The sequence below is a fragment of the Myotis nattereri genome (genome assembly GCF_964212035.1).
Source record: "Myotis nattereri genome assembly, chromosome: 1".
NCBI classification, from domain to species: Eukaryota; Metazoa; Chordata; class Mammalia; order Chiroptera; family Vespertilionidae; genus Myotis; species Myotis nattereri.
In genome coordinates this window covers 205872740-205895154 of record NC_138075.1, presented here as the reverse complement: position 1 = coordinate 205895154, position 22415 = coordinate 205872740, and the positions used below count along the sequence as shown (strand labels likewise).

General features: G+C 46.5%; 1 protein-coding gene across 1 annotated transcript in view; it reads right to left on the bottom strand.

Annotated features, from left to right (window-relative positions):
• Positions 1 to 22415, bottom strand: part of APBB2 (amyloid beta precursor protein binding family B member 2) — a 328097-nt gene that overhangs the window by 86614 nt on the left and 219068 nt on the right. The window contains exons 6-9 of the mRNA XM_081092795.1: positions 12339 to 12547; positions 1598 to 1660; positions 1126 to 1211; positions 956 to 1016 (exon numbers count right to left, since the gene is read on the bottom strand). Of these exons, the coding sequence (XP_080948921.1) occupies positions 956 to 1016; positions 1126 to 1211; positions 1598 to 1660; positions 12339 to 12547 (419 nt within the window). The remainder of the gene's footprint in view (positions 1 to 955; positions 1017 to 1125; positions 1212 to 1597; positions 1661 to 12338; positions 12548 to 22415) is intronic.

Genomic DNA, 22415 nt, shown 5'->3' with positions numbered 1-22415 from the left:
GCACACGCCATTGCCCCACGGGACTCACTACCACACAAAGTCAGAGATGAAATGATTAAGAATTCCAAGGTGGCGACTGCATTGAATTAAACCCCAGGCCTGGGACTCTGATTCACAGCACAGGGCCCTGTACAACTGCATGACACCAAGCCCGTAAGGCTGGCCCTCGGGTACCCCACCAGAAGGCCAAAAGCAAAAGTTCACTCTCACTTTCCATCATAAAGCATGCCTGCGCTGGTGACAGGGACGGCAAAGAGGCCTCGCCCTGCACAGGTGTGAGGCCACCCTGGAGGAGGCGGCGCGAGGGGTCTCAGACCACCTGCAAGGCAGAACCGGGTTTACCTTTAGAGCAGCGGTTCTCAACCCGTGGGTCGAGACTCCTTTGGGGGTCGAACGACCCTTTCACAGGGATCGCCTGAGGCCATCGGAAAACACATATATAATTACATATTGTTTTTGTGATTAATCACTGTGCTTTAATTATGTTCACTTTGTAACAATGAAAATACATCCTGCATATCAGATATTTACATGACGATTCATAACAGTAGCAAAATTACAGTGATGAAGTAGCAACGAAAATAATTTTATGGTTGGGGGTCACCACAACATGAGGAACTGTATGAAAGGGTCGCGGCGTTAGGAAGGTTGAGAACCGCTGCTGTAAAGGCTTCTGAAGCCCATCCAAACAGTCATTTCCACTTGCCACGCTGTGCAAAAAACCGATGTGCTGAGAGACAGGCCGAGTCGCGATGATCACAGAAATCCTCCCAAAGCTGACTTGGACTAGGGATTTACTTTAAGTGTTGGGGAGATTAGAAAAGACAGCGCATCGAGGGATAATTACTTAATAAGTGGCTCTGGGCTGACGGTTTGTAAAAACTGGGCCATTATCCAAAGTCATTACTTTGAGGTGATCCTATAACCTAGTTGCTGAAAGCACGTTTTTACCAACCTTCGCTTCTGGGTCGCTGTTGATACTACAAGAATCGTCGTCATCAGCATGAGGGGCGTTTCTAGAAAAAACAAACAACAAATAAACAAACAGAAAATGGGACTGAGAATTCTATTGCAAACTCTGGTGGCAAAAGCCACACGTCACAGCTGGGTGTCCCAATGCCCTACCTGAGTTTCAAAGATGCATAGCGCAGTGTTGCTCCTTCAAACTCTTTGAGACTGGGGTCCGGATTAACTGTGGCTGCGTGCAGATCCTAGAAGAAAACAGGTGCCCGTTAGGGGAGAACGGGGGAGGGCCCGTGACATGGCTGCAAATGTCATGAGAGAGGAGAGTCCTCCCGCCGGAGGCAGAGTGCACGTGAGCTTAGGCGGAAGGAGGCATGCAAGGGCTGCTGGGTGCTGGCTCCGTGCAAGGTGGTGCTCACAGACAGCAGGCAGCCGGGGCAATCAGCCTGAAGTCATTCGCAAGGGGAGACTTCAAAAAAGGGCCACGTGTGTGTGAGCTGGGCGACCCTAGCAAGAAGCCCCATCACTCCGTCCCTGCCGAATGCATGATGCTCGCAGAGAAGAGAAAGGTGCAGCCACAGCCATGCACAAAGGACAACATCGTAAATGATCTAAAAGCTGACAATATACTTGCCTTCCAAATGTCACTATTAATCTTCCCCCCATTCAGAACAGCAAAATCACTCCATGGCTGTTTCTAGACATATAATTATTCACACAGGAAAAAAAGCACATTGATTAAAAAAAAAGAAAGAAAAGAAAAAAGGAAAGGAAAAAAAAAAAAGACACAAGACACTGTTGTTAGCATTGATATTCACAGGATGAGTTAGGGAACAAATTCACTCTAACAGCCACTTGCTAGCTCACTCTCCCTAGATCTAGGTTAGCATCCAAAGACTAGGCAGGAGGAAAGAGAGGGCACCTTCCCAAAACACATGCCTGAACATAATTAGCAGGCAGCGAACTGGTTTGCTCAATGTGGCCATACAAGCAAACAAAATGCTTCCAAATATTAAATCCCCAGCACAGCTAACCCCATTGGGACCATTTTCTTTCCCATGAACCACACAAAGCTGTTGTCTCAGGTAGGGGTGCACTTGTCAGTGTGCTGGTTTGGAAACTGAGGAATGACCATGGCCAAGGGCCTAAAAAGCTGAGGGGTCAAATTATTTTCATTTAAAAGAAGAAAAATAAAAGGACCATGAATGGGAAAGAGTTAGTAAGGAACGGTCTGACATCACCATCTTGCTGAGATTCAGCCCTGAACAAGGAACGTAAATTCCTCTAATCCAGTGGTTCTCAACCTTCTGGCCCTTTAAATACAGTTCCTCATGTTGTGACCCAACCATAAAATTATTTTCGTTGCTACTTCATAACTGTAATGTTGCTACTGTTATGAATCATAATGTAAATATCTGATATGCAGGATGGTCTTAGGCGACCCCTGTGAAAGGGTCATTCGACCGCCAAAGGGGTCGCGACCCACAGGCTGAGAACCGCTGCTCTAATCCATAGACAGCTCTGCTTCTTGGACACGCAAGCCTCTTCACAAGTTAATATTTGATCACTACACATAATCACAGAACAAAGCAGGAAGGCTTGCCTTGTTGGAAGAACTCTTAAAATAGACCTTTGAATTTAAACAAAAACTTCTAGTTCGGAAATTCCTCCCCACCCCCACCCCCACCCCCACTAGATTGAGTGACTATTCAAATATTTTTCATCTAAGATTCGGGGAAAGAATATTAATCAGGCCCAGGAACATCCTTATGAGTTTGTTGCATTGACTCGGTGGGCAGATCTCTTTTCTCAGATAATAAATCAACAATGGAAACGTCAACTACAGTCCTTTGACAAGGAGAAGCAAACACCGCCCATACCTTTTGCTCACAACATTAATACAATTTTTTAAAACCACTCAAAGCAGAAGGAGCCAAGTTCCAATATCCCGAGTGCTGAGAGACGCACTTCTCTAACTCTGTCGGACTCTGCAAGGGCAAAGCCACTGCAAACTTAGATCCGCGAACTCTCGCGCACGCGTGGTGTCTTTGCTGCTTTCTTTGTGGACTAGGCACCTGAACTGCAGCTTTTCAGAACAAATTAGAACTTGGGCCACTGTATTTATTTTTTAAAATACTCTCTTTTTATTGAATAAAAGAGTATGAATGCTGCCAGTCCGTTACCTCTCTCCTGCTCCATCCCCCAAAGCCGGGTTCAGCTTTCACTGAGGAGGAAATGAATAATGCAGGAGGGTCTCTAGGGGTTCACTGAGGGAACCAGGGAGCCCCTGGCATGGGTAGGCTCTTGTACATGTGTGTTTTCCCGGGGAGATGATCCCCAATTTTTCTTATATTTCCAGAGGGGCCAGAGACCAAAAAAGGTTTAGAGTCACTGTTGTAGGGGTATCGAGTAGAAAATAAAATTTTAAGCTAAAATTTCTTTTTTTCAAAAGGAAACTAGTTTTATTTAGGTCCACATCATCATCCTTGTTTACATGTGAGCAATTTTTGGTTTTCACTTAAGTCAAATTTGAAAGAGGATATCAGAACATGAATTAGGAAGATTAAGATAATTGTATTTTTGCAGAGAAATTTTTTCTTAAAAGGGTGTATGTCTGACAAAAGAAATCTGAAATTGCTACGTATACTTAAGAGATACTCTGTTGGGACTGGGGAGGGTGAACGAAGAGTATTTTTTAAAAACAAGTATTTAGAAAAACCTTCAGCATTCAATAAGAAGTTCTCTGTAGGTGTGTTTAAAAATGTTTTATGTATTTACTCTTTGGACGAAAGGGTCCCTGTAAAGTAAAAGTAGATTATAGTCCTAAAACTACATGAATCTAGCTCTCACACTACGAAGACATGAGTCAGCTGGCAAGCCTCCAACAATCACCCTTTACAGATTTAAATAAACAAAGGTCTTATACAGTGACTTTGCAAAAAAACCCCCACAAACTTAAAATAACATGGGTACTACTCAAGAAACCCTTTCACACAAAAATCAAGTAAGGAAAAATAGAAACTGACATTTTATGTTACAATTAGGTCAAAGGCCTTTTTTCCCCTTCTGTATTTAAAAATAGTCATTAAAAACTTTTTTCTCTCTTCAATAAGTGACCATAATTTCTTTTTCTTTAAATTAAGGACAATGGAATTCAACAGCAATTTGTTTTAAATTTTCAGAACCACATAGTCTATTCATCTAATTTTTTTTTAATTAAGGGAAGAGAATACAATATTGTAGCTAACACATTTTTTTTAATTTTTTTAAATATATTTTTATTGATTTTAGAGAGGAAGGGAGAGGGAAAGAGAGAGAGAAACATCAATGATGAGAGAGAACCATTGTTCGGCTGCCTCCTGCACGCCCCCCTACTGGGGATCGAGCCCGCAACCTGAGAATCGAACCTGGAACCCTTTAGTCCGTAGGCCGGCGCTCTTTCCACTGAGTCAAACCAGCTAGGGCAGCTAATACATTTTTTAAAAAATAAAACAACCCAACAGAGATTCTTTGGTACTACAGGAAGTCTGCAGCCACCCCAGCCTGTAGTCTAGATGGTGGGAGTGAGATATGAAAGGAGAGAAGAGGCAAAGAGTGCTGGGGTCCAGCCCCAGCGGGTCCAGGGGTCCCCAAAGGTGCGGACGGAGTCGGCGAAGAAGGAATGACACGGAGACAGCGTTCAGTTGATCAGCAGCCTAGCCAGGATCTCTAGCCAAGTTCTGGTCAGGATCTCCAGTGAAGTTCTGGTTAGGATCTCCAGCCAGGTTCTGTGTCCATGTTGTCTTGCTAGGTTCTCCAGCCAGGTTCTCCAGGTTCTCCAGCCAGGTTCTGTGGCCATGTTCCCTCGCTAGGTTCTCCAGCCAGGTTCCCCAGGTTCCCCAGCCAGGTTCGGTCACCAGATTCCGTAGCCAGGTTCTTCAGCCAGGTTCTGGCTAGGTTCTCCAACCAAGTTCTGTAGCCAGTTTCTGTCCAGGATCTTTTGCCATGTTCTCTCCAGCGAAGTTCTTCTGTCTTTAGAGAACGTTCTGTGTAGGTTCTGTGCCTAGGTTCTGTCTCTCTAGTTCTGTGTTCTAAGTTCTGTGTTCTAAGTTCTGTGTTCTAAGTTCTGTCTCTAAGTTCTGACTTGTTACATCTGTATTTATACCAGTTGATTCCAATCCTATCAATCTCTATTTCAAAGGTTAGGGCGTTTCTTATCTCCATTCCAGGGAGTAAAGATTATGTAGCTTAAGCATGATTGTTCGTAGTTAAAGTGATTAATTACCCACCTGGCACTTAGTTAAGAGGTTTTATTCCCTCCCTAACTTCAGGGGAAAATCCCTACTTGGGGAAACAACCTTTCTCAGAGACCTTGGTTAAAACACATAGTGCCAAGAAGGTGAGCAAACATATTAAAAACAATATGCCACATATACCAGGTCCTTTGAAACAGCAAGGATCGACCGGCTCCCGGCAAATTCCCCCCTTTTTATTTTTTTATCCTCAAGGCCAAGCAATAATAGAAAGGGCTCACCAAACTTTAAAAACACAAATTAAAAAATTACAAGAAAATGAGTTTAAATATTCCTCTCCTCATCATGTTCTACAACATGCTCAATTTGTAATTAATATACTAAATGTAGATTCTGAGGGAAATTCCCCAATGTACAGGCATTGGAACCCTGATCTAACTAAACCTAAAGCCCTCGTCAAATGGAGAGACTTGCTTACAGGAGCCTGGAAGGGACCTGATGTACTTTTAACCTGGGGGAGAGGATATGCTTGTATATTTCCACAGGACGCAGACTCACCTGTGTGGATTCCAGACCGTCTAGTCCGACCTTATGTCTCACCGCCCTCCATCTCTGCCTCACCATAGCACACCTGACCAGTGCCCGTCTGCAGCAGATGTGCATCCCTGAGCTGGAACAATCTGTCCATTGGGAGGATCACATGTGCCTCCTTTTTGTCTTTCCACATGTCCCAGCTTTGACCCACATCTCCTTTCCTTTTTCCTTTTTTTTAAAATCTAACTACTTGTTTGCTGGTTCTTTGGCCTTTCTCCTTCTTTCCTGAACACAGCCTCTTCTAGAATCTCCCTACCCTACTGTTCCAGGAAGGGCACCTCCCTTTTATGCCGTGACTAGGGATGCTTGGTATATGCCCCATACATGGAGTTGTCTTGTGCCAAGAGCCTGACATCCTGGGCTGAGAAAGCCCTGTTCCGGGACTCTCCTTTGTCCTGTATTGGCCCCTCTTACCCTTGTGTCAAGAGGGACCTTCTTCTTACAATCCAATTGCCCATAGCTGTTGCCTGAGCTCTCTGTTCATGCTGAGGTTGAAGCCTCATGGTGGCTGGTACCATGGATCTGTCGCTCATCCAATAGCGTGAGCTGGGCCCTCCCTGGAGAAGAAACCTGGGTTCCCCAAGATATGTGATCAATGCCGGGGCCCCGCCAGCAGGCAAGGGGATCCCAAGGCAGTTGCTGGGCATGGAGGCCAGAGGGACATAGGCTATCAAGGAGACAAAACTGAACCTCACATCACTCTACTTGGCCCAGAGATGGCTGGTAGTCAACGACGGGTAAGACTCCACAGGGTGGGGCAACCTAAGACCGGCACAGTCGGGGGCCAGTAGGAGAAAACTTGGGGTGCAACAAAGGTGGGGCACAGACCCCCCTCCCCAATGGTGCAGGGGCTTGAACACTCGCCCCTTCTGAGGAAGGTCTCCTGTCCCCATGGCTGCTTCCTGCTTCCCATGCCCAGCTCAGATCGGGACCCAGGTAAAGACAGAGACTGGCTGACAGCAGCTGCCCTCTCACTGCAACAGGACTTGTTTCCCATTTCTACCTGGGACCACAGGGAAAGGGGAAGCTGAAGGAAAGGGCTGTGTCAGGATGCTGCCTTCTTCCCTTTCTTCTCCCTCTTTTTTCTAAACACTTCCATGCCTTGTACTTCTTTTGCTTTCTCTTCTTTTTCTACTACCCTCCATTTTCCATATCAGCTGGATCCAGAGGGCACAGCTTACTCCTCCTCGGACATCGACACCACCATCAACCACGGCCTTGATGGACCCTTTGATGCAGCCCTTCAACTTGCTGACGCTTCGGGAAGCCTGTCGCCAGTGATGCCGCCTGCTAGCCAGACCAACAAAGACAATCAAACCAACAACTTGAGGACAGCTGAAATCCCTTGACTGAAGAGGCTGTCAACCTTCTACAGGAATGGGGCTCCTTCTGCGCTCCATCCACTATGTTTATAGCTATGCTCACTATCATTGTTTGCCACTCTTCTTCCGAGATTTAAATGGCCCAATCTGAGAGGTGGCCACTGATTTGCACGCGTGATCATTTAAAAAATAAAAAAGGGGGAATTTGCCGGAAGCCGGTCCATCCTTGCTGCTTGACACAGTCGCTGCAGGAAAGAAACATCTACACAGCATATGTTTCAAGGGACCTGGCGTATATAGCATACTGTTCTTAATATGTTTGCTCCCCTTAGCGCTGTGTGTTTTAACCAAGGTCACCTCTCCGAGAAAGATTGTTTCCCCAGGTAGGGATTTTCCCCTGAAGTTAGGGAGGGGATAAAACCCTCAACTAAGTGCCAGGCGGGTAATTAATCACTTTAACTACGAACAATCATGCTTAAGCTACATAATCTTTACTCCCTGGAATGGAGATAAGAAACGCCCTAACCTTTGTAATAGAGATTGATAGGATTGAATCAACTGGTATAAATACAGATGTAACAAGACAGCAGGAGACAGAACTAAGAAGACAGAACCAGGAGGCACAGAACCTACACAGAACGTTCTCTAGAGACAGAAGAACTTCGCTGGAGAGAACATGGCAAAAGATCCTGGACAGAAACTGGCCTCAGAACCTAGAGACAGAACCTAGCGAGAGAACATGGCAAAAGATCCTGGACTGAACCTGACTACAGAAATTGGCAAGAGAACCTGACTAGAACCTGGTGACTGAACCTGGCTGGAGAACCTGGACAGAACCTGGCTGGAGAACCTAGCGAGGGAACATGGCTACAGAACCTGGCTGGAGAACCTGGAGAACCTAGCAAGAGAACATGGACACAGAACCTGGCTGGAGATCCTAAGGAGAACCTCTCTGGAGATCCAGACCAGAACTTGGCTGGAGATCCTGGCTGGAGATCCTGGCTAGGCTGCTGATCAACTGAACTCCGTCTCCATGTCATTCCTTCTTCGCCGACTCCGTCCACACCTTTGGGGACCCCTGGACCCGCTGGGGTTGGACCCTGGCAAAAGAGAAAGCCAAAGAAGAAAAGGCAGGTGGGGGGCAAAGTCACAGCACGAAGACAGGGAGACAGGGTAGTAAGGAAGAACAGAGACCGTCTTCCATGAGCGATGATGGCCCGGTTGATCATCTCTTGGGCAGCACAGCGAGTGATGGTCTGGCCTTAGAGTTACAGCTGGGGACACATTCTCCCGGTGCCTGTCCTGACCTTGCCCAGGGTCAGCGCTTCTGACCCTGATTATGGTGATTGTGCTCCATTCCTGGTTCTCGGACAGCCCTGGGGCCTTAGCTCCTCAGAGACAGTGTGGCCAGGGGACTGACCCAGCGTCTGGAGCATGGCACCTTCATGACCACACAGCAGACGCTGTGTGAGGATGAGCCCACTAAAGGAATTCAGTTCTCTAACCTTGCCCATGGAGAGCTTTCTTCTTCCGTATTTCTCTTCTGAGTTCTTGGAAAGCAATTCCACAACTCAAACAAAACCCTACTTTCTCCTCCATTCTCTCTGCTTAAGGAACTGGGAAGCACCTTCGGGTTGGAAAGAGTGTAAGGAAGACTTGCCTAATGGCTATTAGTTATCCATAGAAATATTTTGTGTGGCTCCCTCTTCTAAAAGTCAACATCTAAGTAATTTGGAACAAGTCAACAGACTGGGGGGAGATGATCACGGGCCAAATTTCAGCAGCAAAAGCTTCCTGGCCAGTTTATAGACGTTCGAAAATACTGCTGGCACGTGCAGAGGAAACGTTATCCGCTGTGCTTAACACTTCTCCAGTCAGCTCTGGAACGTGATATGTAAAATCGTCAAACTGCAAGGAAGCCGTCAGTCCTAAACTTTTGTGAGGCTTAGTCAACAGATCTGGCACTCACTCTTTTCTAAAAAGCCAGCTCAGAGAAAAGCTGAATAAAATATGCATTTCCAGCACAACATCTTACAAGTTTCTTCTCTCCCTTAACACTTTGTCTCATGTTTCCAAATTAGCTGAAATACAGTCTACTTAGGGATCAAAGAAATGGTGTCAGAGAAATAATCATGTCTCTTTAACTGTTATTAGGACCTGAGGTAATGTTATCAGGAGAAAGTCATTTTCTAGAAGGTTCTGCATATGACACAGCCCTCGTTTGGGGGAGGGGAAGAGATTCCAGGCTCCCCAAGACCCTCACATACAGTGTAGTGAAGCTTGGGACGAGGGGGACCTTCATTCGAGCTCAACTCTACTGGGGGCCAGGTGTGTGATCTTGAGCAAGCTTCTGCCCCTCCCTGTGTCTCAGGGCTGTCAAATGTGAAAGGGGAGTGACAACTCTAGTGCCAGGTGCATAGGGCTTTATGAGGAGTAAGAAGATAGGGCCTGAGCCTGGCCCTGTAAACACGCAATCACCCTTATTGCCTCTGATTTAATATCCGTTGCGGCATCTGCACGCCCTGGGTATGTGACAGGCTGGGTCTTTCCCCCGGTACTCCACTTGTTCTCTCTACCTCTGCCCCTATGATTTTAACTCATTGGCTTTTATTTTATTTATTTTTTTAATCCTTTATTGTTTAAAGTGTTACATATGCCTCCTTTTAATTTATTGGCTTTTAAGTCTACTTGGTTCTTTGACATAATGGGTGGCCTTATCATGTCCAGGAAAAACATGCATGAAGCAAACTATGGAAAGGTTGGTCTGAAGAACACCTATCCCATTGGCCTATGAAAATGCTGGATAGGAGTCACCCTCCCTCTGAAACTTCAAAAACTACACATCCATTATTAGCAAAGTTCTTTGGAAGGATGAGACTTTGTAAAAAACAAGGGCTTGGTTAGCAACAGAAGAGAGGAATGGAACCAACAGTGAAGGGCAAATTTACTCAGTCCTGGGCAGAGCACAGGCCCTGGGGCCGGAGGACCAGATGAACGCCCACCCCAACACCAGCTGTCCGCCTACTCCAGTAAGTGAGCCTCAGCTACCTCTGCTCTTACATAGGGAACGTGATGGCGGTCTTCCCTGCCACACGCAGAGTCTTGAAGGAACAAATGAAATGACGTCCATGAAATATCCTGAAAGCCACAGTAAGTCATAAATAGCAGCAGAGGCTGAGCCATGGGGGTGTGAGGGAAAACCTGTACTCTTGGAGGGGGGAGGGAGGGCCAGGGGAAGGGACTCCCAACCCGCGGATGGGAAGAAAGAAGCAGGCATGGACAAGGGGAAGAAGAGGCAAAAGTGGGCATCAGAAAAAGGCTCAGGGGTGAGAGGTGGACTCGCTACCTGACACTGGCCCCTGGGGCCAGCTGCCCACCTGTGCTGCACTCTTCCCAGAACAAGGAATGAAAGTCTACTATAGTCACTGAAGAAATAAAAATCCGAGACACAGAAATCGTGGGGTGCCCTCCTGGACACCACCACACCCACATCCTGGCCCCAGGAGGCAAGCTTTAGCAGGATTTTATTTCTCCCACATACAGAGGACAAGGGAGTTACTGGACACAAATGGGAACTCAAAGATACTCTAATCTCCTCCCCTCTGGGTCCATGCGAAAGCAGAGCAGGCTGAACCCCCAAAGCCAAGGGAGAGGAGTGAGAAGCACTCGGGCCTGTAATTCAGGAGGATTTAGGAAGTCCAAGTTCTACACCCAGTACTGCTGCTGGTCACTGACCTCTCTGTGCCTCAGTTTCCCTGTGTCCGATGTATGGATACTGGTGTCAAATGGCCCCTTCCCACCCTGGCATTGTCTGGCTATCGGGCACTTCTCATTGGTGAGGATGATTGAAGGGTCGCAATCGGGGAACGAAGCCTTGGAATGGAGAAAGACTCTAACAGAGGTGCCAAGAGCAAAGGTGTCTGGGTAAGGAAGAGAGAGGATATCCGTGCCTCAGTGAGAACTGGCTCCGATTCTGGGAGGCCACTCCGTGGTCCAGGGAGAAATGCCAAGAAGCATTTCTGGGATAGGAAGACTCCATGCCAAGCTCTTTGAGCATCAGGGCTGTGTTTGTTCATCTTTACCCCCCAGTGCACCTAACACAAGATGAATAACTGACTGAGTGGAATTTGCTCAGGGAGCAGAAATATGAAGCTTCAATGAAATGTTATCAAAATCGACCAGGGATAAACAACAAAATCCTACGTGGCTCGGTAACAGCAGGATGTGGTGGGAAGGTAGGTTTTACTGCCTCCCAGAGAAGAGCAAGTAAATAATCAAAGACGTAGAAAACAAGATCTCTTTCTTGTTTCCTACAGGAAGGGTGATAATAGTTGCAAATATATGGAGGAGCTTTGCAGGTAAGAGATGCAGTTCAAATGCCATCCATGTCCCCGAAGTAAAAGAAAATGGGTTATTTAAAAAACAAGATTGTGGTCAGAGAAAAGCAAACATGTCTCGGTGTCAGTGATCAAACCACTTTTCTTAAAAAAAAGAAAGAAAGAAAGAAAGAAAAAGCCATTATTTAATTGTGACCTTTCCCAAATGTAATTCTCTTGACTATTTCATTATCAGGATTCACAGAGTGAAGAAATACTCTTTATATTAATAAATACCACAATGGAATTTTTTTAATGCCTCAATTCTTTGTTTAAACATTCAGATTTCTTCCTCAGGGATAGCAAAAATTTATGCTGCTCATTATTTCTAAAATCAGGTCACTTTGGCTAAATAAACATCCTGTTTTTAAAATAGAAATTAAGCATTTAAGGGCTCTCAAGGGTTATTCTTACTGACATCCTCTCCATGCAATCAAATGAACCCAAGGATAATAAGATATGCAGTAATTATAAGACGTCTGGCCAAGAGACGTTCTTCTGTGTGTAAATATTTTATGGAGTCAGCACCACGCAATGGCACCTACAGAGTAAAATATTGCCTCTGGGAGCCCTGGGGAATCTTAACCACTTCTCATTAATCAGCCCGTCTTACTTTGTGTACCTAAAAGAGTGTTTCAAGAGATCAAAAGCCATTAAAGAATGAAAACATTCCTGAAAGATGGTATTAACACTATTTACTAAGAGGTAGCATTACTGAGGTTTCAAATGCAACATGCATGATAATCAAAAAGCTTACCTCGATGACCTGTTGGGGCAGAAGCAATGAGTATAAAGCGAAATCACCAGTTACATCCACTCTACTAAGTTGTTACAAAGAGACTCCGTTTTACCTCGTTCTCTGGGGTGGGAGATGGCGTTACAGAACTAAGCGAGCCTTTCCTAGATCCCTGAAGGTCCGCTGGGATGGAGACAGGGCGTTCCCACTGCGTCGTTCCTGTTGGTATGTGCCAGTAATAGGTCCCAGCGATGTCACTGACTCTTTTCCAGCCAGGAGGCAAATCCGGGTCGGTCTGAAACGAGGGATCACTCCATACATCTGCTGGGAAATGGGAAAAAAAGAGAGGGTTTTGTTAAAAGAGGAAACAAATTACAGTCTTCCAAGTTTAGTACCAACAGTCAGGAGAATTCCATAGACAGACGTGTCCAGAGCCCAATAGAGAAGAACCACAGCCATCCAACAGACACAGAGCATGGTAAGAGGGTGATATGGAATAAAACAAGGGAAGAACTGGAAAGGAAGGATGATGTTTGAGAGTCTACTAGTATACATGTAAAAGGCTAATACGCTAAGGGAATGACGTCATGTGGCAACACCTGGCTTCCTCTCTCTAGCGACTAGCCTCCTTGCAGTTTCTTCAGCCCAGGAACACGACTTGCTTTATAGCCAGGTGGAAACATTTACACTTTAACCAAATGTCTGTGATGCGTTTTCCCATGCCTCATCTCCTTTGATCCTCACAGAAGTCCTGGAGTAGGTAGATAGGAGACTCGGTGGAATCCTATTTTCTTTCCATTAGCTGGAAAATGGAGACTTAGAAAACTTAGAAACTTGACTTGACTGAAAAGAAGAAATGGTGGACCTTGAAAATGGCTTCAGGTTTTCTCACTGCGCAGAATATAGTCAAACGCTGCTGCAGTTAAACATTTTACCCTTTGTTCTCCCTGTGTGATCTACACTAATAATCCGCTTCATGCTGATATTTGCTGCTGTGTTGCTGACAATTACCTGAAAGAGAAGTTGGGGTGCTTCACTGGGCTGGAAAAAGTTTAGCTACATCAGAAAGAAAGCAGGTCTAATTAAGCAAATTTATTCTATATCTATAAAAGGCTAAGTTGACTAGCGCATGCGCAATACATATAAAGCTCTTGCTGGCGTCAATCACACATGTGTGTTTCCATCTGTCATTGTCGATCGTGAATTTGGTTGACACTTCTATTATAGCAAAAGGGCGAATAATGATATTAAAATATTTCTTCTAATTAATTTCCTTTCCATGTGCACAAATTCATGCACCAGGCCACTAGTCCTATATAATAAAAGCCTAATATGCAAATTGTTCAACCAGGATTTCAACCGCTCACTATGACGTGTGCTGACCACCAGGGGGCGGTGTGGAACATGGCGGGCATCAGCGACACGGTGCTGGCAGTGGGCAGCAGTGGAGGTGCCGCTGGCCCGGATGGGCCCTGATGAGAGCGGCACCGCAGCAGGTGAGCAGGCAGTGCCAGGCCAAGGCAGGTGTGAGCGGGAGCCCAATCGCCCTGCCAATTGTCCTGTAGACGGCAACCAGCTGCTGGCAGGCCCTGCTTGCCCGATCAGGGCCAGGCCCTGGGCTGTGCTGGGGAACAGGGGGTGGGTGGCGATGGCCAACCTCCCACATTGCCTGGGCATGGGCTGCAATGGAGGTGCAGTGAGAATGCGGGGTGTCCACCAAGCTCGCTCTCACACCTCCTGCTACCCTCTCCTGGGACACCAGGGCTCGCGAGCCAAGGAAGTCCCCGCACTTAGGTGCCAGGTGCTCATGAGGAGGCTGCCCTGCACCCATACGGCCTCTTCTGAGTGAGCTGGGCCGCAGCCACTGGGACCGCAGGGGCCGGTTGGGCCCCCCATGGGTTCGCACAGGAGCCAGTCTGCGAGGCCGGCTGGGTGAGAGCACACTGCCCATCTGGCTTCTGTGTGGCACTGCTGGGTGGCCCAGAGGCCCACGCTGCACCCCGGCCCACGGCATCTGGCCACGCTCACTGCATCTCCGCATGGGGACTTGAGTGCCATCACTCAGGCAGAGGGGACAAGCGGGGGGCCCAGAGGTCAGCTGGGACCCGCCCTTCCACTTCAGATGCTTGTGCTTCGAATGCTGGCCAGGCCTAGGGACTGCACCCAGGCATGAATTTCATGCACTGAGCCTCTAGTATTTATATAAAGGACCCACTCGCTATCAAGTTATCCAACACCTCCAAGAATCCTATGATCAAATCAAGGCTCTATTTGTTGTTAGGTGCCGTTTAGTCAGCTCTCACTCCTGGCAGCCCTGTGACTGAGTGATGTCCACAGTGTCCTGTCCTCAACAGCTCTGCTCAGCTCCTGTAGACACAGACCTGTGGCTTCTTTCATGAAGTCACTCCATATTTGGACTTCCTCTTTTCCTGCTGCCTTCTATTCTTCCAGCATGATTGTCTTTTCTAAAGAACCCTGCCTTCTCATGATGCGCCGAAAGCAGGACAGCTTCAGTTCTGTCATTTGTGCCTCCCGCGATGTTTCAGGCTTACCTTGCTCCATTATCCAGGCTTAACCACCTAGGTGAAATGTACAAGTTATGCACAAAATCTATTGAATCCATTTATAAATTATTAGTAAGATTTACTGCCTGATATCCTATAACATTCCCAGCAATGAGTACAACTTTTATTTCCTTTTAACCACTTTCTATAAATGAATACTGTATTTCTATCTTTTAATAACTCTTCCATTTGATAGAAATATATGCATAGTAGCAATGCTTTTTATAAAACTCTAGAACTCTAAATTGCATAAAGAAGACTCTCAAGGAAGACGGCCTGGGAAAGCTTTGATATTCAGGAAGGGACCAGGCTGACTATAAAACCAGGCCAGTAATATACATATATAAAGTCACAGGGTGTGAAATACGACAGAGAATGGTGGGGACTGTGGCAAATTGGCAAGCATGTGCAAAGTCCAAAGGTGTTCAAATTCAAGAAATAATTTTAAAACCCTGTAGGGGAGGTGGTAAATAAAATAAATCAGCCATTCCCTGGCCTATGTGAATTTTTATAAGTTTACTAAATAGCTATTTGCTTTTTGAAAATCTCATTCTTGACTTTTTTTTTTTTTTTTTTAGTTGAATCTGAAATGGATTAAAATGCTAGAGAAGACAGGAGAGGGAAGAGGAACAGAATAAGAAATTCATAGAGGCAGAGGCACAATGGAGGAATCACAGGCAGCCCATCACTGCAGGCGGGTAGAAAAACTTAAGAAACTTGAGCTCTGAATCTGGGGATCACTTTATTCTAAGGATCAGGTCCTTTTCTCGGTGGCCATTCAGAAAAGGCTGGAGTGCAATGCAAATGAGAGAGCCTGTGGGCCTTGCTCTGTGCAAATGTCACTGCGTCACGTGGGCAGGCGGCGCGGAGGCTGCTACAACCACCACAGGGAAGAAAAAAGCGAAACAAAGAGGTTGATTAAGACTATGGGCACAGATGTACATTCATGAGGCTGTTTGGATCCCAGCGTTCACTTTCTCGTTTAAATCTGCCAGAGGCAAAACTGCCACTTGTCTCAAATTATGATGGAACTTCCCCTCCCCCTGCAGGAAATTAAGCATGATTAAATAATTTCAAGTTACCCAAAGTCCAAACAAACATGTGCATAAACTCCTTTGTCCTGTGTTGGTTTTAGGAGGTTGTTTCTGCAGTTACATTGTTTTCAGCATCTCAACTGAGACAGGACAGGTAAATACATGGGTCTGGGGACCATGGAAAAAAACGATCAAGGGTGTTCCTCTGTCCCATTCCAGTGGCTCTGGGGCTAGAAACTGAAAGGACATAAAAAGGCTACCCGTTCCCACTTCTGGGGTTTCTGAGGTCTGTTGGCCTGCGTTTACACATTTATCCTAGCTTCCTCTACAGCTGGGGCATTAGCATAGCTGGAGAATAGCTACAGACAGAGCACTAGCACAATATGAAATTACTAGAGGCCCAGTGCACAAAATTTGTGCATGAGTAGGGTCCCTAGGCCTGGCTAGCGATCAGGGCCCATTGGGGCCTTCTGGCTGCCGGCCAGGGCCTTCCTTCGTTCCGCGCCACCCCCTGGTGGCCAAAGCACGTCATAGTGAGTGATCAAACCCCTGGTCTCCCAGTTGAACTCCCGAGGGGACACTTTGCATATTAGCCTTTTATATGGATAGATGTCAGACTAAGGACAGAGACCAAGGTCAATGGTCTTCAGGTTTGGCTGTGTGAGGAGATACCTCAAGGGCAAAATGAAAGGCATTGTGGGTTGCAGGGCAGGAACTAACTGGGCTGTTCTGTCTTTAACCAGATCCACCCACTTATATTTGTTTTATATTCTGAGATTCCATTGGAATAAAGAAAGTGGGGGGGGGGAGTGATTCTGTTGGTAAAAATTGATGTTGGTGAAATGATGACCGAGGAAGTAAGGTGTGCACATCTGCAGTATTGTTAACAGTTCCAGAACCACTTACAGAGTCCCTTCCACATCATCCCACGCTGGCTGTAAGGGGCTGGAAGCCCTAGGAGGGCAAGCAGACCTCATGCTGGTCTTGTTCACCATCATACTCCCAAGAACTAGCACAGCTGGTATTCACTAACACTGAGTTGGATGGATGGTGAATGGATAAAGGGATGGATACATAAATGAATGGACGGGAAGCAGAAGGAATAAAGAAGAAGGGAGAAATGAATGAATGAAGCCCTTGAGTAATGGGGATTTGGAACTTGGCACTTAGCAAAAGAGGGATTCTGAGGAAATGAGTTCTGTGCAAGTTCACCAAAGGGAGCAACTCCCCAACCCACAGGGATGCTAGTTTCTGGTTAGAGTGATGTCTCCTTCCCTGGATGGTGCACGTGAATGTTCTTATGTATAAAAAGAAATGCAAAAGGAAATTTTGGGAAGAATTCTGGGCTGGAAGTCAACAGACTTTAAGCTGAGAATTCTGGGCTGGAAGTCAAGAGACTCTGAACTGAGATTTTGTTTGTTTCTTTCTTTTTTAATATATTTTTACTGATTTCAGAGAGTAAAGGAAAAGGAGAGAGAGACAGAAACATCAATGATGAGAGAGAATCATTGATAGGCTGCTTCCTGCACAACCCACACTGGTGATCGAGCCCAAAACCCAGACATGTGCCCTGACCGGGAATCGAACCGTGACCTCCTGGTTCATAGGTCAACGCTCAACCACTGAGCCACGCTGGCTGGTTTTTTGTTTTGTTTTGTTTTATTGATATATTCAACAAGGAAAAACACGAAACATGTCTTCTGGGGCACCACGGCCCTATTATACTTCATTGTGTTTCATTGTCATAGCCCCAATTTGTTTTGTAGTTTTTCCCTACATAAAATAATGCATATATTTAAATAAGTACCTTGGACCTTATTTAATGGACCAGTAGTTTTCAGTTGTTATCAAACTGGGGAGGAAGACAGTGGTGCAGGGAGGTGGAATTCCAGGTCCTTCCAGAGCCTTTCAAACACAACCGCACCATTTTCTCTAATGACGGCTCTCAGTTTTACATATTGATTTTGTATGTATCATTTTCCTTGAAAACAGGGGTCAGTTGTTTTAAAGAAATTTAATGCTTAAAATAAAGCTAGACACCATAGCCAAGGCAAGAGAACAGCGGGGCCAAGCCATCTAAACACCAAGAAACTGCTTCTGTCATAAGATTGTTCAAAATACTGCAGCGCAGCTTAAGTGGCTGCCCTCAGATGGACACCAGTGGAGAGGGCATGCAGGAGGGCACGCGGGCTGCAGCAAAACAGGAAAGTCTGCAAATACCAGGTTATCAGAGGAGAAAGTTCCAACTCCTTTGGATTCCCAGAAAATTACATAGGTTTTGCTGAAGTAAAAGGAAGGAGCTGATGCCATGGAAAGGACATGGTAGCTGGATTTCACTTTTTCAAAGTCCCGAGAAAAATCAGTATGGACAGCTCGGGGGCCGTGAGAAGGTGAATGAATAAACGGGGAGAAACAACAGAAAAATATCACAATGGCTGCAATGCTGAGGCCATGAGCCCAGCCAGCTGACCTGACCAAGGCTGGGAAGTGATGGCACCAAGATTCATGCCAGGAGGCTGGCCCCTGAACCACTCAAGTCCAATAAGGGCACTTCCAATGCAGGCTTCCCCCAGGCTCTTCCTTTCGGGGCCTCCCTCCCTAATCTGCCTCCAGTGAATCGGGGCACCTGCTCCAGCTGCCCACACATCTGGGCTCACCCATCAGAGGCCTTGGGATCACACTCCCCCTCAGGCAGCTGCAGAGGCTGGGAGCCCCCCTACTTCCCGTCCTATCTGTCCTGAGGATCTTGTCCATAAGCTGCTTAACGGTCTCCTGTCATCACTGCATCCCTAAAGGCGAAGTCACAGGCTGACAGGTGGATGAGGGACGAGGAGCGGAACTCGGGAGGTGCCCTTTCAATGTGGCTCTGTGGTCCTTCATTGTTCGCAGCTTTGTTCCTTCCTGAGGGAACAGGAAGCAGGGCCTGGAAGTCAGCGTGTAAAAATAGCAAGGCTGAGAGCCCCAGAAAATCCCTCTCCTGCTGGGAGCCTCTAGGGCCAAAAGCCTTGCTTGGCGTGGGAACAAGGAGCCCATCTGTGAGCGGCAAGACCTGCCCCCTGCAGCCACCTCTGGCGCCTGAGCCACTGGCCTGGCTCCACCCCTGTCTTTGCAGGGACCTGCTCCCCTCCCGCCTCCCCAGCGGGGCCTGTGTGTGAGGCAAACCAGCTTCTAATCATCCTCTCTGCTGGGCTCACTTGCAGGAATCCAAGGGTCAAATGAAAACAAATTAGCATCTAGCAGCAGCAGCTGGAAAATTCCTCGCCTTCTGGAGGCCACAGGCAGGAGGAATGGGTGAGCCGGGATTCTGAACTTGGCCAGGTCTGCAGACCTTTCCCTCGGGTCCTCAGATGGCAGTCTCTCCCTTCCTCACCGTGTGTACCCAATGCCTTCCGTGTGTAGGGCATGGGGAGGGGGTGGGGAGGAAGAGGAGATGGAGTGATTCATTCAGCAACCATTTCCTATCTGCTCTGTGCCAGGCATCGCTTTAGGCCTGGAGATACAGAGGTTCATCAGATAGGCCCAGGTCAGGCGTCAGGGATCTCGGGCCATGGTTCTCAAGCAGCAGAGTCACCCGGAGAACCTGATAGAGCGGAGGTCACTGGGTGCCACCCCAGCGTTTCTGACTCAGTGGGTCTGAGCATTCGCAGTTCTAACAGCTCCCTGGTGCTACTTGTTTCGGAACCACACTTTCAAGAACCACTGGCCTGGAAAAACAGAAAAGGTAATCATTCCTTTCCAGCAAACTCCACCTAACTACTGGCTCCATAAAGGAAAGCATGTGAATATATACTCAATCATTCATTCATCCACCCACTTTTCATTCATTAATTCTTTCGTATTGAGGGCCTTCTATAAACGCCAAGCACTTTTCTAGAAGCTGTGAACATGGTAATGAGTAAAAGGCAAGTTAGGAAATGTGATCAATTGTGCCTGGGGATAGGGTGGCCTATTTGGACAGGATGGTGGGGAAAGGTCTCTGAGGAATAAACTAGAGGGGTGAGCCTGGGGAAGAGGCAAGAGAGCAGCATTCCCAGCAGAGGGAACAGCCAGTGCAAAGACCATGTGGCAGGAAAGAGCTTGTCGTGTCCTTATAATGGAAAAGTCATCGTTAAGGCCACCAGGGCTAAGAATTCACTCTCTATGGAAAGGGAAACTCTGGAAGGTCTTGTGTGATCTGTGTCTTCAAAATCAGAAGGGTAATTTGCACAACACTCCCATTCTTGGAGAAGAGGAGACCGTCTTTTCCAAAGTCTTCGTTGCAGCTGCTGCTACTCTTTTAAGCAATGTTATTCCTGAGGGATCCAGACACTCGAATCCAAACCATTTGAATTTGGCTTTAAAAGTCTTTCTGATCATCTGGTGGTCTGCTTCCATTGCCTCTCTCTTCTCTCTTTCTCCCCCCTTTTCCCCTCCTTCCCTCCCTCTCTACTCCCCTCCCTCTCTCCATCCCTCCCTCTTTTTGGTTCCTTTATTTTTACTGGACTCAGAACTTCAGAATCCAGCAAACAAGACTTTTATTTCCTCCAGCTTCATTACCAACCTTTGAAGACAGCAGCACAGAGCCCAGACTCGAGGTCTAGATCGTTAATTATGCATTTGCTGAGGGTTCCGAGCAGCACACAGACTGCCTAGAATTGATGCAAAACTGTCCTCAGCCAGAGACTGGCAAACCCAAGGATTATGGGAACAAGAGCATGAGCCCCAAAGTGTTTAGAATCCTGCCCCACCAGCTGCCAAAAACAGTTTTGGGGCCTCGTCTACTTCTTGAGATGTATTTGCAAGGCATCACTGAGACCCTGAGATGTCTATCCCAGCCTTAGGAAAAACACACGCTGTACTCAACCGAGCTTTCCTGGGGTGGCATTCTTTTAACAGCTACAATAAAACTCCTAGCAGTTTTGGGAGTGTTAATTTCATAACACCTTTCCCCATATTCTTAAAAAAAAAAAAATTAAGGTATCTGAGTGTCCTTCAAATAGGGAGCTATTTGTAGCTGAGGATTTTCCTGTTAAAGATTTTGGAGTAAATATTCTAAGGACTCATTATTTAAACGGGCCTTACATTTGGGCCTGGCAACACTACATACTTTGTATCTTTTTATCAAGTATTTTGGCATAAGGTCCGCACAAAATTTCTTCATTTAAACTCACTGGAGACACAGTCTTTGCTGAGCTCACCCTATTACATTTTAGGCTTCAGGGCCATTTTACTATCGCAGACAGGAGCTCTGGAGCCAGCCGACAGCCTTGAAGCCAAGCCCCAACACTGGCTCACTGTGCGACCTCAGACAAACGGCCTAATGTCTAATGGCCTGGCTGCTCCGAGCATCACAGAACTGCTGACAACTCCGCCCGCAGGGGACTGATGCAGAACCAAGCGCCCCGCACAGAGTCAGGCACACGGGACTCACTCAGTAAATCTGAGTTATTATTACTACGAATGGCTTCATTCAAACGCGGCTGTGGGGACACAACGCTTTTGAAATGGTATCAACCACTGTGCAATTCCTTTTAAAAGCGAAGACGTCTCAGAGTTTGCCAAAGACGTTTCTACTAAAAAGGCCGTTTTTATTTAGACCAAGAAAAGCAGACGATAACCCTGGCACTGCCCTGTCGATGCAGAACACATGCTGGAGTATGTGGCACCTCTTTAATCAGCATGGGGCTGCTTTATGTCCTGCAGTGGAGCCATTAAAGCAGCCGAAATGAAGTCCAAACAAAATAGCTTGTTGGGTGTGCTGTATTATTTAAGACATCCTTCCTCTGAGACCGCTTCTGCTCTAGCTCACAGCCCCGAGAAGGTATGTAAATAGGATCCGAGCCGGTGTTGGTGGAAGATGAAAAGGAAAATGAGCCTCTGTTCACAGACTGTTATCCAAAATGGAAACACGACACAGGAGTCAGGGGGACTCTGCAAAGACAAACTTAAAAACTAAATGGCACAAGGTGTAAGCAGCTGAAAATTATTCAGAGGGAAAATTGGTATTAGTATATATCCATCGATCCATCCGTATACATACATATAATTGAGGTGAATCATATGGCCTGGCTATAGATATTGTAATATCGTCAGAAGGTCTTATTCTAAACACCTAAATACCTAATAAAACATGCATTTCCCTACAAGTTATAAAAGAAGACATTAAAATCTTATGATGATATGAAGTATCTGAGAACACTATTTCCTTGTAGAGGACACACCAAGGAACAAAATAGCCTAATTTACAGCCACTGCTGAGAAGCCACAGGCTTAAGGGCCTCCCCCTCAAAAAAAAATTAAAAAGAAAAACATAAAACACGAGTGGTGATTTATATTTTATTTTAAGCAAGCTACAGACCATTTTGATAACCTCACTGTTGTTTTTCTAAGAAGTGCTGGGAAAAATTTGTAGTGAAACCAACAAATGCCTGAAATCCAAAAATCTAATCCTACCTAATAAAGAGGGAATATGCTAATTGACCTTCACGCTGTCACAGAGCTGGCGGCGCCCACAGCCAATAAGGAGGGAATATGCCAATTGACTGCCATGCCCTCAAAGATGGCAGCCCCCACAGCCACAAGATGGCGGCGCCCAGTCCCCTCAGCCCTGCTGGG